This window comes from Hydra vulgaris, chromosome 02, assembly GCF_038396675.1.
Source record: "Hydra vulgaris chromosome 02, alternate assembly HydraT2T_AEP".
NCBI lineage: Eukaryota > Metazoa > Cnidaria > Hydrozoa > Anthoathecata > Hydridae > Hydra > Hydra vulgaris.
Window position 1 is genome coordinate 59,670,346 of NC_088921.1, and position 18,247 is coordinate 59,688,592.

At 27.1% G+C, this 18,247-nt stretch overlaps 2 protein-coding genes across 3 annotated transcripts in view; both read right to left on the reverse strand.

The window, feature by feature from the left end:
• Positions 1–18,247, reverse strand: part of LOC100204458 (ankyrin repeat domain-containing protein 31) — a 157,904-nt gene that overhangs the window by 67,670 nt on the left and 71,987 nt on the right. The window contains exon 1 of one of the 2 annotated variants that reach the window (XM_065791559.1): positions 5,397–5,500. The exons of the other annotated variant lie outside the window; for it this stretch is intronic. The gene's annotated coding sequence lies outside the window, so the exon portion shown is untranslated. Of the gene's footprint in view, positions 1–5,396; positions 5,501–18,247 lie in introns of those variants that run through there. 2 annotated transcript variants of the gene reach the window in all.
• On the reverse strand, positions 7,586–8,831 carry LOC101238649 (kappa-type opioid receptor). The gene has a single exon (XM_065791568.1). The coding sequence runs from the start codon at positions 8,665–8,667 to the stop codon at positions 7,735–7,737; it is 933 nt and encodes a 310-aa protein (XP_065647640.1). The 5' UTR covers positions 8,668–8,831; the 3' UTR covers positions 7,586–7,734.

Here is an 18,247-nt window from a genome sequence, read left to right on the forward strand (position 1 = left end):
AACAATTACTCTATTATAATAACATATCTTTAATTATTAAAGATATTAGAATCATCAAACCTAAATGTCTAAAAATATTAAAAAGCTCTTAAAAGCTATTTTTAGAGTAATTGTTTGATATAATTAAAAATACAAGCCTTGTAATACTAATACAAATCTTATGTTGATTTTGTAATAAGTTCAAATTATATTCCAATTACTAATAGCCTATTACTAATAGGTAATAAATTTAAATTATATTCCACTTACTAATAGTATTATTAAGTGGAATATATTTTAAATTTGTTACAAAATCAATACAAAAATTCTTCATGCATTTATAGAGATACACATGTTAGAAACAGAACAATATATTTCTATTTACATTTGATTGGGTCTCAAGAAATTTTTATATCTAAGGTACTACTTTTCTCCTTGCTTTAATGAGTGATAACGATAGAAAATATTAGGTTGAATCAGAATCATGTAAAAAGATAGTTCTGAAAATTTACGGAAAGTTTTCTAATTTACTGTTAATGTTTAAAAAACAACATTAGAAACTCTGATATTCGCCATCTTTTTAACACTCAGTTGCCAATAAATTAAATTGCAATGTTCTAAAAAATTGTTTATTTTGTAAAAAAAATATTTTAAAGTTTAAAATTAAGTCGTTAAAATTCGTCGTATTTAAATTACGTCGCGCAATTTTTGACAAAGAGGTCGAATAAAATAAAACCCCTCTCTGCAACAAAACCTCACGCTTTACTACACCCCACCCCCTAAAATCACGCTACAAATTTGTATTTGTATGCTCAATTTTTCACAGATTTTGAACAAGAAGGTTTATTGAAGTTAGACCCCTCTCTGTGACAAAACCTCACACGGTTGAATAATGTAGACTCCTCTGCGCCCAATAAGGCGCAGAGGAGTCTACATTATTCAACTGACTTCAAAAATTGAGTTGAACTGACTTAAAAAAAATTAGAATAGATGTAGTGGAGTTTATATACATTAGCTTAGGGTTAATTTTTGGGTAAGCACTTTTTAAATCAATAAAAAGATTTTCTAAATTTAAACTAAAAAAAAATGTTGCGTCATAAAACCGAATAGTTAGTAACAAATCATTACATCACTAATAAAAAAAAAACAAGAAATAAATAAGTTATTATCAGCCAAAATGACACAACCAATCAATTTAAATTTACAGTCGACAGATTAAACATAATCGAGCACACTTTAAATTTATTGGCTTTGAACCATACAACATTTTTAAGTTCTTATCGAATATTTAGAAACTGTTGCAAGCAATTATTACGGTTTATATTACGGTTCAAATACAAATATTGCAAAAATAATAGGTTTTAACTACAATAAAAAGGGAAGAAAAATTATAACAAGTTTAGGGTCTGAATTCTGTTTAGTATTAACAATATTTAGATTAGGCATTACGCTTTGACATACTCTCAAATCATGTTGGTAGAATTATAATGATATGAACCAATTTTTTGCATTCTCAAATGTTATCAAATTGGGCAACAAAACAAACTGAAAAACATTGCCAAAATGTTTTAAGGAAAAATATGAATCGTAAATAGTAATTTAGACCGCACTTTTGTTTCTGATTTATATTGTAGTCGTTTTTCAGAAAAACATTTGCTAAAGGTTGCGGCATATATGCCGCAACCTTTTATATATATATTTTTATATTTTATAATTATATATATATAACCTACTTGAACTAGGAGATAGCGCTCTAGCGAAATAGCGAAGAGGTTTTGCTATTGCTAATTATTTACCAAAAAACATATCGAGGGCTTGGAGCCAAATCAGAATTAACAGGACTTTTTCATATTTGTATGAATAAAAGTTTAAAACATCAGTAGTTTTAAATATCGCACTGCATTACACCATTGCACAATGTAAGTTGTTATTACAGATAACAATGTATTACAGGGTAATATGATTCATATTTAATAAATAGTGATCGAGCAACATATAACTATAAACAATAGCGCAGTTTTATAACTGACTATTGTTCATAATTATATGTCGATAGTTTTTATTAAGCTACGGTTAAAGATTAAGTTTATTCTTTATGAATTTAAACACAACCATTTTATACAAAAAATGTAAAACTTACACGCGCTAATATAAAGAAATGAAAGTATACAGGTAGCTAAATGTAAATAATAAATAACTAATTTGCAAGGGCGTCCTGAGTCATACCACTTCGCGACTACCCTCCTAATACACACTATTATTTATATAAATAAATAAAATATATAGGCTAACTACAAACTATAATTTACCATTTACTATAGTTTGCTTTTATAAAAAATAAACAGAAAACAAACTTGTGTTACATTTTAAAATACTTTAAATACAAATAATTCAAAGTAACAATTTAAATGACTGAAATAAAAATTGTTAAAAAGTAAAAAAAAAATTTTGTTAAAAAATTAGATTATAGATTGGCATTTAAAAATATAGATCTTTTGATTTTGTATTACCCTTACGGTTTTTAACACTTAAAATATTTGTGCTAATGTTTTGTTTAAAACGATTTTTTATAAAAAAAAAAAAAAAAAGTATTTTGCAAACTTTATTGCTATTATAACTAAATATAACTTTATGAAATAATATTTGAAAGAGTTCCTACTTTTCTTATTTTAAGTAAATATGACAAATAGGTTATTATTATTAATTGATAATAAACTTTGTATCGTTTGTCATTAGCGATTTTTTTTTCGCCGTTTCAAAAGCTTCGGTTCAAAAAATCCATATGGCCAATTCCATTTTTAACTTACGTTACAAGTGCAACAACTTTATCAAATATTTCCCTATTTAAACTGTAAGTTAAACTTTTAACTATTTTGTATGAAAGCTGTTAGTCTAAAGATTAAAATAAGCTAAAAAGTTTTGAGTATGACCGAAAAAGGGCGAACTTATTGCTGAAAATGCCACTTAACTTATGTTACACGGAAAACAAGGTATAAAAGTTGCTTCAACTTTTAGGTCAGATTTCTAGAATCAGTACAGCGGTTTGTATTAGAAACTTTCACAAGATGTTAAGAATTCTATACCAATTTAAAAAATATACAAAAGTCTATCAGAGGTAACCGGCTAAGGAAAATAAGCTTGTTTTTTTGATACTACGTATTTAACTTGCGTTACATCACTTACGTTACCGAGCGATTTTTATCGTGGATTTTTATATCTATAATTAAGAGTCATTTTTTGTAAGAATCAGGCAGTCAGTGGAAGTAACCCCTCCGTACTGCTTGAATTTTTTATGTACTGATCAGAATAAAGAGAAAACTTGTTGGGGAAAAAAAAAGTTTTCAAAAATGTTTTGTTCACTCGGAATCCGGGTTAAAAATTTTAAGATTTTTTGAAAATTTTTTTGAAATTTAGTTTTCGCCACCTTTAAATCCATTTTTTTGGCAAGGCAAAAAGTTGCAGATAACTTTTGTAGTTACTATCTGACGTAACCCAAAAGCTCTCCAAGAAATATAAAAAAGTTGCGTGACACTGTGCGGTTGGCTAATTATCATAGTTCAAAAGTACAAAAAAATTCAGTTTTGTCAATTTTAAATGGGAGTTATTTCTAACGGCAAAGTGTTGCACACGGTTTTTTTTGCAGGATTTGTAAGTATCGTAGATATCGAGTCTAAAAATGCAAAGAAAGTTATGTGATCTATAAGGCCTATTCATATATTAAGGCTTGAAATAGAAAAAAAATGTTATAGCGTACTCACAAAATGACCCATTACGGCAGAGGCGCTAAGTTTTGTAAAAATGTAAACATATCCAAATGTCAATACAACATACATAGTAATAAAACTTACATAGTAATAAAAAAGACCCGTGTGGTTTTGTCACACACATGATATAACATGAATTAAAAACTGAACAAAAATCGAACTGCAAGAAAACTATATTGCTAATTAAATGAAACATAAATCAAACATTTAAATATATTTCCATTTAAAAATTAAAAATTAAAAATTTAGTTTAAAATTTAAAAATTAAAAATTAGTTGTTCATTCAGAAATACTAAAATAAAAAAATCATATAATGTCTTTCTTAAACTATTTTTACATTTTATTTATGTTGCTTTTAATTTAGAGCACTGTTTCGTAAAACAAAACAAAAACTTGAAAACTAATATATGCTTTGAATAATATTACCTCCACAATATATCTAATATTCCATTGTTTTTTATATACAGTAGCAACCAAATCATTCACTTCCCATACAAGATAAATTTCTTTTGTAAGTTCGACGATGTCTTCCTCATATTTATTATCATCTTCATTGTCCCCTGTCTGGTTACAGTCATAAACTTATTTGTTATTGTTAATCTGACTATTTTTATTATTTTTTGTTGTCGGTTCTACTAGCATGCCTTTCTTTTCAGGTTACTAAATCTACAGCAATATCAATTGTACATCTTTTTAAACATATGTAAACAAACACACAAATTACAGTTTTCACCTAAATTTTTATTTCATTTTTGAAAATAAAGATCTTATCTGTTGGCTAGTTACATATTGATCAAGCAGAAGTTCCCTTCTCAATTGCATGTGAACCTGCTTAGGACTCATTTTATAACCTGATTCTTCTCCACGAATAAAGTACCTATACTACAGTGCTTTCTGTTGATTTGAAAATCTAAAAGAACTTTGAATTGATTATGCCCAACCTTGCAATACAAAAATGTTTATGCAATGTGATTTATCTTTTACAGAAATATTGTTAGAGAACGAAGAAATTGGCATATTTAGTTGTAAAGTAATTTTTATTTTATGAACAAATGAGTTGCGAACTTTATCCAACGATGTAATGATTTCGGAACTGTATGAAGACCGGATAGCATGTGTTCTTTTAACTCAGCATCGCTTTCAAATGATAAGGTACAATTCATTTCAGTGCAAAATCTTAATGAACATTATTGCTTGTCACTTTTTTCTGTTTTTCCTAAAGTGAATTGTTTCACTTAATTAAATTATCTGTTTTGCTATATGGCAACAACAACTTGATCGAGGGTTAAATTTTAAAATTTCCATACTCTTGTTCAATTCCCAAACATTATTATCGTTGGATCGCATGACCTAACAACAATTTTTTAAACAATTATTAGGTGTGTCATTTAAAGCATTGTTTATAATCTGATTCTTACTATTCACAAAAAATTTTAACAAGTTTAAAATATATTGTTGTTTTTTTTTAAATAGAATATTGCAAGAGCGTGATTAGTTTAGTGATTATTTATTAAAAGAGTGGGAATTTAATTAATATCCTTTTTTTTTTTTCGTTCAAAGAGCTTTTTTAAAAATCTTACTGCAGAGTAGTTATAAAGTATGTAATTTTAAAAATTATATTACAGCCTGCATACATTTAAAATACATAACTACCTTTCAGTTGATGAGGTGTATCTTGACATCAACATCTCCCAGCTGATGAATGTAGAACATATTGTTTATAATTTTATGTTTTTTGAATGATCCACAATTTCCTTTTGAAAAGCAACAACAGTTTTCATAAAAAATATTGTTTTGTTCCATACTCAACTAAAAACAAGTTCTATTTATTCAGCCCCTATTTCTCAATAACAATGATAAAATATCTACTCTATTTATGCAAATTTTAAAGATCGTTAAAATAAAGTTAAGACATTCTGATGGTAAAATAAATTGTTTTATGACTATCGCCGACTAACTAGTTTTTCCATAATCGTGATATTGGAGATTCTTCGTTCTGTTCAATCACTACAAGTTATTTGCTTATGACGTAAATTTAAATAATTCACTTTAACTTTAAAAAACAAATTTTTTTTAGTTATTACAAAACAGATATTAGAAAAAACTCAGACACAGAAAGGCTGGTGCATTGATCTTTTTTATTTACAAATTTTTTTAAGAATTTTTAAAGCAAGTTTTTTTTAATACTATGGAATATTAAGATTAATATTATTATTTTAATAAAATAACTTATTTGAGTCATTTAAATAAGAAAATCTTTGATTTGTCGAAGTTTTTACTTACACTTCTTACATTTATCTGTATTGCCTTATTTTGAATTTTTAAAATGCTGCAAAGTATTTACATTTAAATCTTTTAAAATATTTTTGACGTTAAAACTAGTATTACAGTTTAGGAAGGAGAGGATATATGTAATCGTTTGTGACAGGAGGAAAGGGGTTAGGAATTGACAGATATAGGATGACGTGCTTTATGGATGACCCCCCTTAATTGGATTTACAAACGATTTGTTTTACTAAAACAAAAATAAAAAAGGTTTTAACTGATTTTATTTATGTAAGAAGAATAGCAAACTACTCTTTTTTTTTTAATGTCTATTTATATAATTCTTATTTTTATTTATTTATGTATATTTATGTCAACCAAAAAGGAACATAAGCAAATAAAAGAAACAATAATATAAGTAATTGTGATTAACATTTAAAAAAAATAAAAGATTTTTTTCTAAATTCTCCTAATATAAAAAGTTAAAACCTTATCAAGCCAACGCGACGAAATAAGAATTACTTAATGACGAAATTTATTTTGTAAACAGAAAAGCGCCAGAACTAGTAAATGCATGTAGTTTTAACTTAGGTTACACAAGTTTAAAACAAAAATGTGCTTTAACTAAGCATCGCTATTCAAAACTTTAAATGCAAAAACGTAACATTTAATATTCTTTCGCATATATTATTAAAAAACTTGAATTTTTTGATTAAATTTTAGAAAAAACAAAACTTTATCATGTTTTTGTTAACTTATGTTACATGAAAATTGCAAAAGTTCTTTCGTTATTTTCTTGAAATATATATATATATATATATATATATATATATATATATATATATATATATATATATATATATATATATATATATATATATATATATATATATATATATATATATATATATATATATATATATTTCATGAAGTATAAAATTTGACCAACAACAATTGGAACATGTTAGCTCCATTTTCACGCTAAATTAATTCCAAATATTCAAATACATTCATGGTTAAAATAACATTTTACAATGAAATGCTTTTTTTATCAATGAGAAAAACCGTAACTTTCGGAAGCATAAAAATGACTTAGATAAATTAATTTTAGTACTTAAGGTATATTTTAAATAAACTTTCATGTGTCTACAACAATATTCATTTGCTAAAATTTGACAAAAAAAAGAATAAAATTTGGCTACTTTTTCATTTTCCGCCATGGAATTGCCCATATTCAGTTTGACATTATTAATTAAGATACCAAAAATAGTGGTATTCGTTACTGTTTTAAAAAATTAATTACAAAAAATCTGCGCGTATAAAATAAACAATAATTTAAGTTAGATTTTGGTGGGTATTCCTGCTTCAATAAAAAAAAAAAAACTTAAAAATATTGTTGGATTTTTTTTGGTAGATACCTTACTGTGAATTTTTATTACCAACCACGTAATTTTCTCATGAGTAAATTTCTATTCTACTGTGTAGATAGTGGCCCCCGTTATTATTATCAGGTTTAACTGTGTAGATAGCAGCCCCCGTTAATATTATCAGGTTTAGACATTTTTAAACCCTAACTAACACTTGCACTGTCTTTATTAACTTTCTGCCATACAAATAAACAATTTTTTAAGGTAAAATATTTTTTTAACGCACAAAAAATTTAGAAAATGTTTTTTTAATAATGGTGATCATGTTCCCAATTATTTTTATAGGCATATTGTTAAAATTAGAATAAAGTTGACGATGTCCGCGTTTTTCTTGAATCAAAACTTGAGTTTAAGATCAGTCGTTCTCCATGAGAGTCATTTCGTGAAAGCATTGATTGAGTGGTATTTTGAAAAGAACCCCAATTATGTATTGTATTACAGCATATGGAAAAAACATTAGCAATATCTTTTTTAAAAGAGGCATGCAATATGCTGTATATAATTGGGTTTACAATGCTGTTGCACATTTGCAGCAAAGCCAGAATATCATAAATACTTTTCATAATCTGCGGAGGATGATTTATTCCATAAAACAAATACCACATAAAAAAGCTATTTGCTGGTAAAAAGCAAATGTAAAAGATTAGCACTATCGTGAAAATCATTTTTGTTACTTTTTTATTTTGTTGTAGTCTGTGATTTAAAGTCTCACTACTTGCATTTTTCTTTAGTTCTAATATAACAGCTGAGTAAAGAATGGTCATCAATAAAATTGGAATGACACACTGAATGCAAACAGTTGTAATAGAAAATTTTATGTAGTCATTCATTTTCATAGAATTAAAACATGTATAAACATTTTCTGCATGAATTTTTAGTTTAATATTTTTATCAATAAGATAAAAAAATCCTAATCCTGCTGCTGCTAACCATACAGATGTTACTGTTAACAAGCTACACATGTGTGGTCTTCGGTTTATTAACCACTTTATGCTAATAAATTGATCTATTGATACTGCAAGTAAGGTTAAAGCTGACGCAGTCATGCTTGTAAAACCTATAAAGGAAATAACTTTGCAACCATTGTGACCAATGTGATGCAAGCTGATGTACAATAAGTCGAAGATAGTTTTAACTGGTACAACGGTTGAGTTTAAAAAGTCAGCAAGAGCCAAATTGAACAATAAAATTTCCCATGATTTCAGATTTGACCATTTTAAACCAAATACCATTAAAACCAAACCATTTCCAATAACTCCAAGAGGAATTACTACAATACAAACTGACTAGTGTATTCTGAAATAATTCTTTAGTTTTTGATTCATTTGAACTTATTTTTAAAATTTATTTCAGAATTAATAAATTTTTAGGAATTATTAATTTAATTTACTTTCTAAGATCTATTTATAAAAATAACTACCAAATAAGTATTTATAAGATCATACTTCAAGCAAGAATATTCTAGAACATATCATAACAGACTTTACCAACTATTACAAACGTCTGATAAAAAAATTATTTCTTAGAAAATTTTTTTCGTTATTATTTCCAAATATCATCCAAAATATGTTGCAAAATCAATATTAATTGAATATGAAATAACTAGGTGTTACATCTTGAACAAGCACTAAACAAATTTCATCTATAAAAAAAGAATCAAACCAAGAAACAACAAATATATAACTATCAAGCTTATCAACTTATAGTTTATAGAAAAAAAAACCGTAACCAGTTTATGCTATGTCAAGTATGCCAATAATGACTTATGCAAAACGATACTTAATTGAATTTCAGAGCTTAATTAAATTAATTTAAGTATATAATCTTTAATAAACTAATACAAGTATGAAAAACTTTTAATTTATATATAATTTTATACGATTATCAGATTAAATTACTATCTGATAATAATTAATAAAATAGATAAACAATTTTTGCGCGTGCTAATTTTTGCGCATACTTCATGAAGTGTTCCATAATGCTATTGAATATTTCGAATATAGCTAATATAGCGACAAGGTAGCAAAATTTAGATGAAATGGCATATATTGAACCACTGTTCACAACACACTTTTAAACATCAACTATTGACAATATGGTTAAATATTAATAATGTTACAAATGTTAGTTTACTTTTATTGAAACTACTAGGCGTTGACAACAGTGAATTTTACTTAAACTTTATCTTATGAACTATATTTACTAAGTTTCTACAACAGCATACTTTTTACATACTTATTATTTAATAATATTTTTCTTATGATATATTATAACAATATTTACTGTCGCAGACGGCTATGAATACTAACTTGATACAACGACTGCTGTTAGCCTAATTGTACTAGGTACAATGCGAACCGCACACAGGTACAACACAAGCAATGGAAGCAAACTGTAAACCATTTAAATACGAACTTTTTTGCAAAACACGATCATATAATTAGTTAGTTGATGATGTAATGGTTTTTCAAGCCTATAATCATGACAAAACGCTGGCCCAACCAAAATCTTGTTTCGCTGGTCAAACGTTGCCCTGATCAATATCTTCTGCGCATGTATGTTCGTTTCTCTGCATTTTCTCACTAACAACAAACCAATGTATTTAAGCTTAAATATTTATAAAAAACTAATATATAAGTTTATTTATATTTAAATTTATCACAAAATTGTAAAAAAAAAAATTAAAAATTTGATATTTTTAATTTTTTTTAGTTTGTTTAATTTTGTTTAACTTTGTCATTAACCTTTATAGAGTAAAAGACAAAATTAAAAAATGTGAAAAGTTATTATTATAAATCTAACTTTATAATTATATTTCTTAAAACTTTAAATTCATATATTATATTTCTTACAAATTATGTTTGATCTTAATTGTATTTTATATAACTTGTTTTTCATATTTTATGTTTCATATAATATTATGTGACTTTTATTCTATCATAACATAAATCCAATTAATTAACCTTATAAAAGCAGTTTTTACACCATGAAGGCTTTCATATTGTCATAACTTTGTCGAACATATTATCAATTGGCTATCGTGAAAAAAACAGTGTTTACACCTTTCATATTTTTATAACGTTTTCAAAGATTTTTTGAGATTTATGATTTTTTTTTAATATTTTTTAGTTTTGACTATAAATATAACTTGGAATAAAAATATCTTCACGAGTTTTTGAATTTACTCTAAGCCTATTGCATTATTGTGAATTTGGTTAATTAACATTGTTCGTGCTAGTAGTCAAATCGATTAACGTGTAGTCACGTAGTAATTTATGTGTACGCTTTTGTGACTGTTGTAACTATTACGAATTATCAAAAGAATATATAACTTTGTATATATAATATAGTATAATACAATACGAAGAAACAAAAATTATATTGGAGGAAGGGGAGGGGGGGGGGGGGCAGTACTACCCCAAAATAGTTTTAAGGACCTTTTTTTTATTATTTTAGTCATTTTTTCAGTCAATTTTTTCAAAATTATTTACCAATAAAATTATTAGGGGGGGGGGGGGCGGGGAAATGCCCTGCTGTCCCCACTCCCTCCCCCCCTTCCCCCCATTCGTTGCTACGGGTCTGTAATTTATGTTTTGAAAATTTTTCGTTCGTGTAATAAAGTAGATGAACTCTAAATCTTAAATATAGTTAAAATATAAACAGCGCAACATCTACATGACATCGTAGTCAATGACGCAGTCTTATTTTGATTCAGATATTAATAATAATATAAGTAAAACTTAATTAAATATTTAATTTATTTCCAAGGTTGGAAACTTATCTGCTACAAAAACTTATAGTTACGATAAAAAAAAGGCTTGTTTTTTAATTGCCACCAACAAAACAACAGATATCTCTATCGCAAATAAATGAGCTGTGATAACCCAGTATTTTGATACTAGTCTTGGTCGTCTCGCGGTCGAGCTAATAGATTTGGTGGAGGTTCAATATGGAACTGCAAAGCCACTGACAGATTCTACGTTGACTTTGTTATGAGATCACGAAATCAACTTCTAAATGCTTGTTGGATTTTGTACTGATGCCTGCAACACTTGGCGCACTTTGTTTATTTGAAAGCAGTCATTCCTCACTTTTTAACTGTGAAATACTCCTGCCTTAGTGTTCACCCGAGTTCTTCCAAAGCCTGCCTAAAGCTCCCAAAGGAGCTTAATATTTGGGGTGTACAATAACTGTACCCACTGCAATAATAGGAAGGCTGAATTCAAGGATTTACAAAGATATGCAGAATGCTCAGAACATTTTATTTTAAAGCGAGGCTAAACAAGTCACAGTGTCAGTCAGCAGTATTAGGAAATAGCTAAAAGCTTTAAATTTTTATAAAAAGGTATCAATGTAGCTTTTTAACTATACTTATTTCCATGTGATAACATATTTCAGATTCCCTTGCTAAAGAACTAGTCAAAGTTAGTGCTATAATTAATGAAAAAATATTGAAACAGTAGTTTGGAATAGCACTGTTGATACTGACTAAATATTTAACTGTGATGAAACACCCCAATTTATTAATTATGGAGTTGATGGTATCAGTTCTGGATTATTTTATGCTGGCAAAAGGGATGCATGTCTAAAATATATAGAGAAAACAGAGAATGTGTCAAAATTCAACTGTTTGCTTCATTTTCAGGTATGTAATACCATATGTGGTTTAAAAAAAAATGTATATATCATAGTTCTCGCATAAAAATATTAAATTTTTATTTTAAGGCAATATACAGTGACGACAACAAAAATAGCATACCTTCAAGACCAGTTGGTTTTACTTTTTGATACCAAATTTTATGTTTTTATAGCAATTGCTGTTACTTTTTATAGCATCAACAATGTTTATATTTTTGAACGGAACTACTCATTTGACATTTATAACTGTTGAAATTGCTTGTTTTGAGCATTTTAGCGATTGCGTTTACATTTTTGCGATCATTTTAAATAGCACACATTTACTTTATCTTAAAAAAAAGTCTTCAATTATATCAAAATAAAATTATTTTATTCAGTACTTTAAGGATATTTTTGTAATTCATTTAACAAAATTCATAATAAAATAACTATAGGACAAGGTAAACATTGAACAGATATGTTTATTAACTATGGGAAACGGTAAACATGTTGAAGATATTTTTCGAGGACAAGTATAGACACTTCAAGATCAAAAATTTAACAATTCTGAAATAGCTCGAAGGTTGGGTTGTTCTCGTTAAAAAGTAATCAACGCTAATAATTTATTTAACGATAATGGTTCATAAAGCAACAGAAAACGGAAGTTTCGCGAACGAAAGACAACCCCCAAAAACGACGCAGGCATTTTTCGTTTGCTAAGCTAAATCCATTTACTGGCGCACTAAAAAGTAAAGAACAAATCGCTCAAAGTTTACAAGTCAATCTATATGTCAGCACTGTCAAAAGTCACTTACACGAAAATAATCTATTTGGAAGGGTTGCCCGAAAGAAACCATTGGTATTAAACCGTAGGGGAGGGTGGGGTATTGGTAAACAGCTAAGTTGGAATGCGAATTAAAGACACCAGCTATACGATCAAATTCATTGATAATTAATTAGTCTAACTATTCAGTCAAAAATCCTCAAAATTTTTAAAGTAATTTTTATAAATCTTCATTATAAAATAAAAATTTAGAGCAAAAATAAAACCATTGGTGTTCGGAATTACCCTACGTACGCGGGGTGATTCCGAACACACCGAAGGTAATCACAAACGTTGTTGTGCAATAACGAATAAAATGCTAATAGTAATAGTTAAGTTCAAAAATTATACAATGCAACGTCAACAAGAAAAGGAGTGGTTTCATATCCATAGTAGTTACAGCAGAAATGTTATTTAAGTAAAAAGTTGCATGAAATTATCAGAAAAAGTAAGGATCAAATTATCGTGAACAACAATCGCAGTTTCATTACACTACTGCACGTCTGGAACTAAGCATGGGATTCTCTCTCAGCAGGTTAAAAGAAATTGTCAAGTATATAATTCTATTATGCTGATTTGACGATATTTGGAGTTATCCTGCGTTTGCCATTACCCCACTCTTTCCTATTTTTTTTAGTCGTTTGAAGTTTGCAAAATAGTTCGTACACAAGAAGTTACGTTTTTGGAAAAATGTGCATTAGACTGACGAGTCAAAGTTTAATCTCTTTAAACTTAGACTCGTCATATTGCTATAGAATGAAAACAATATGTTCGTCGTCCTTAAAACCAAGTGCCCAGCCCTTGGTATACTCTATGGACCTTAAAACATGGTGGCGGCAAGTTGATTTTTTAGAGCAGTTTTTATGGTGTGGCGTGGAATTGTTGCATAGAATTCAAAAAATTCTAGTAGCATAGAAATCAAAATATTTACAAAGGAATATTAGAAAATTTTCCTTTGGTTTGGAAATTCCTACAAGACAACAACCCCAAACACAAGCTCCAAACTTCCAACAAGATTTATGTTTTGGAGTGGCCCGCTGAGTCACCAGACCTAAATACAATAGAAACATTTTGAGAGAAATTTGAAAGAAACATAAATTGGTCAACTACAACAAATTTAGACCAACTTTGGATCAAAATCAAGGCTGCTTGGGACGTCATTATGCCTAAACAATACCAAAAATTGAAATCGTTAATGGGCCGTCGTTGTCAAGAAGTTATTGACTCAAAAGGATATCCCATATAATATCAATTTACATCAAACAAAATTTTCTAGCAAAAAGGACAAAATGATAATTTTGTACAGGGTGTGCTATTTAAGTCGCCCCCTTATTCTGTACCTCTAAATCATTTATATAATCGTACTTTTTTTTAACTTAGTTGCTTTAATTTTTTACTCAGTAATTTAGTTTTCTAAAACTAACTTTATATTAGAATAAAAAAGTTTAGATCTCAAAAACTCAGATCTCTGAAAAATATATTATTACAAATTAAACACTAACCTGTGCTATTTATTTTGTCGCCACTGTAATTATGTGTCAGATGATATGTAAATGTAATGGTATGACCAGTTGTTTGGTTCCAACAGACGAAGCGAATAAAGTTCGACGTATTAGTCATAACATCAGATAACGGAGTATCAAATGGATTATTCTTGGCAGAATTAAAAGAGTTTGATGCCTACTTAAATGAAAAAATTTTAAGCGACCCATTATTTTACTGTCAGATAGGCATCTCAAGACTAGACTTTGATGTTTTGTCATTTTTTGAATCCAAAAGATTTTGTCTCTTTGTTATTCCAAAAGACACAACAGGTGTGACTCAACTTCTTGACCAAGTATATAAGAACATTCAATGTGAGTATCGTAAACAGAAAGACTATGTTTCTTTAATAAATATATGTTTATATTAATAATAATAACTATATGTTAGTATATATATATATATATATATATATATATATATATATATATATATATATATATATATATATATATATATATATATATATATATATATATATATATATATATATATATAAATATATATATATATATATATATATATATATTATATACATATATATATATATATATATATATATATATATATGTATATATATATATATATATATATATATATATATATATATATATATATATATATATATATATATATATATAAATGAATATATATTAATAATAATAAACAGATAAATGTTTCTTAAATAAAAAAGCTTTTATTTTAGTTTTAGCCAATATATGTGATAAATAGGCAACCAAAGAAACCATTAGTTCATGGCATCCAAAGAAACCATATTATTATTATTATTATTATTATTATTATTATTATTATTATTATGTATTTCGCCGATAAGAAAAGTTTACAAGTTTACGCAATACAAATATATAAATACGTGGCTGGGGCAAGAAGAAGACAAGTTCTGTCTTATCACCAAGCCCCTTTAAATCAAAATGTCAATAATAAAAATACTAAACAAAGTAACTCGTTAAATAAACGTTAAACAAAACGTAGCGTTAAAATAAAATAACGATAAATAAAAACTAAAAAACATTTTACGCTATATTACAGTGTAATATATCCAAAAGTATACGAAGATTTTTTAATTAATTATTTTAATTCAATTATTTTTTTTCCTAACTGGTTTTAGATTTATAAACCTTTTGAATTTAAATCATAGAATAACAGATAATACACGAACAACAAACAAACAAACAAAAAAAAAACATTCTTAAAAATATTTTAGTATCTTAATGTGTCTTTTATATATGTAAAGTTTATTATATCAGATAAAAAACAACGTCATAATGTACAAATTGAAATGTATATAGAATATATATTTAAACCATATTTTTAAAGAAATAGACAAACGTGATTACTCCTAATCAAAGGCTTCAGAAAAATTTTAATTCGTTGTCATTTATTAAAAGCTTTTGCTTAAGTTTGTTTTTAAATTGTTTAATAGAAGAAATAGTTTTTAACTCATTATTTAATAGCGTGTTCCAAAGTTTAGGACCTCTGTTAGCAATTGAGAACTTAGTAACAGAGTAATAGGTTTTAGGTTGAACATAATTGTTTTCTGAAAATCGTGTTGGGTATAGATGATATATTTTTTCCAAAAAAGAGTTAAATAAAATAGGTGCTATTTTTTTATTAACTTTGAACATAAAAATAAGAATTTGATAAAGATTTAGTTGAAATACGTTGAGAATATTAAATTTAATGAGTAGAGGTTTAGTGTGTGAGAAACGATCTACATTTCCAATAATTCTTAAAGCATGCTTTTGTTTAATTAATAGTTTATTTATTTTAGTTACGTTAGTGCTACACCAGGCAACGTTTGCATAACTTAGGTAGCTATGAATAAATAAAAAATAAATGTATTTTAAACAGGTGTGATTTAATAACTGCTTAGCTTTGTAAAGTAGACCAATATTTTTCGACATTTTATTTTAAATTATATTTATGTGCTCCTTCCAACTCACATTTTCATCAATAACAACACCAAGAAATAACAATGAACGCTCTCTTATTATACAAGAGTTATTTACAACTAAAATTGGAAGATTAAATGGGATGAGTCTCTTTTCATGAAGACGATGGAAGAAAGTATATTCTGTTTTTTTTATGTTTATGGATAATTTATTCGCTATAAACCATTCACTTAGTTTTGCAAGTTCTTTGTTTACTGCTTCAAATAAAGAATTAATATCCTTATTAGAATAAAATAAGTTGGTGTCGTCTGCAAATAGGATTGAATTTAAGATACTTGAAAATTTATTTAAGTCATTTATATAAATGAGGAATAAAAGGGGCCCTAAAATTGATCCTTGTGGGACGCCGCAGGAAATTGTCGCTAAATCCGTTTTACTATCATTAAACGAGATGTACTGTTTCCTCTTTCCTAGATAACTTTTAAACCATGCTAAGTTATAACTTATGATACCATAATTTTTAAGTTTGTGCAGGAGAATATTATGATCCACCGTATCAAAAGCCTTACTTAGTACAATAAAGACGCCTAAAGTAAATTTGTTTTCATCAAAAGCTTTAAATATTTCGTGTACTAGATGAATGATTGCATGATCGGTTGAATGGCCAGATTTAAACCCAAATTGTTTATCGTAAAGAATTTTATTATTAGTTAAAAAAGAAATCAGTCTGTTATACATAACACGTTCTAAAATCTTGGAAAAGCAGGTAAGAATTGAGATTGGTCTGTAGTTTGAGACATCAGAAGGATCACCTGTTTTATAGATTGGTGTAACCTTTGCACATTTTAAGTTTTCAGAAAAAACTCCGTGTTTTAAAGATAAATTAAAAATATGTAAAAGTGGTATTTTTATAAAACTTATTGATTTAATAATGACAATACTACTGACATCATCAGCACCCGAACTTTTATTTTAATTAGATTTTAGTAAAGAAACTGAGTTTAATAATTCATCTTCTGTAAGTTCATGATTAGACATGACAGATTTATTTGGTGTTAGGTATGAACGAAAGTTTGTCTGAGATGGTCCTATTTTAGAGGCTAAATTCGAACCTACATTAACAAAAAGTTATTAAGTGTTTCTGCAACTAATGATTTATTTACAATTAAGTTATTATCAATTTTAAGATTAGTTGGAAGAGCATTTCGGTCCAGATTTTTCTTGCCAATTACCTCTTTAAAAAACATGTTCCATGTTTTTTGTGTACTGTTGTTTTGCTTTAATTTTTCAGAATAATAGTTTTTTTTTGAGCGTTTTAGAACAGATTCAAATAAACGTTTATAACTTTTATAAGTAGTTTCATTTACCAAAGTTCTTTTTTTAAGAAACTTACAATATAATCGTTGTGTAATTTTGGAAGATTTAAGGATTCCCTTCGTTATCCATGGGTTTAAAAGCGTTTTCGATTTGACTAATTTAGTAATTTTAGGGAATGCTTCATTATAATGAGTAAGAAATTCAGTTAAGAAGATATCGTAGGCTTCATTGGCATTTTGATTTTTTAGCGTCTCGTTCCAATTTACACACGATATAAGATAATGAAAATATTTTATGGATGTATCATTTATAATTCGTGTTGTAACTTTTTTTTATAAGCATCAGGCTGAATGCATTTATTTGATATTATAAAAATCGAAAAGTGATCCGAAATGTCCGTTTTAAATATTCCAGTTTTAATTTTTGTATTGATAAATTCATTAGTTATAATTTGGTCTATTGACGTTGCACTACCGAAAGTCACACGCGTAGGTTTATTTATTATTGGAATGTATCCCCTTTGAAAAATGACATTAAAGAATTTATTCGTTTGTTTATTTACGTCATATTCCAAAATATTAGGGTTAATGTCACCCACGA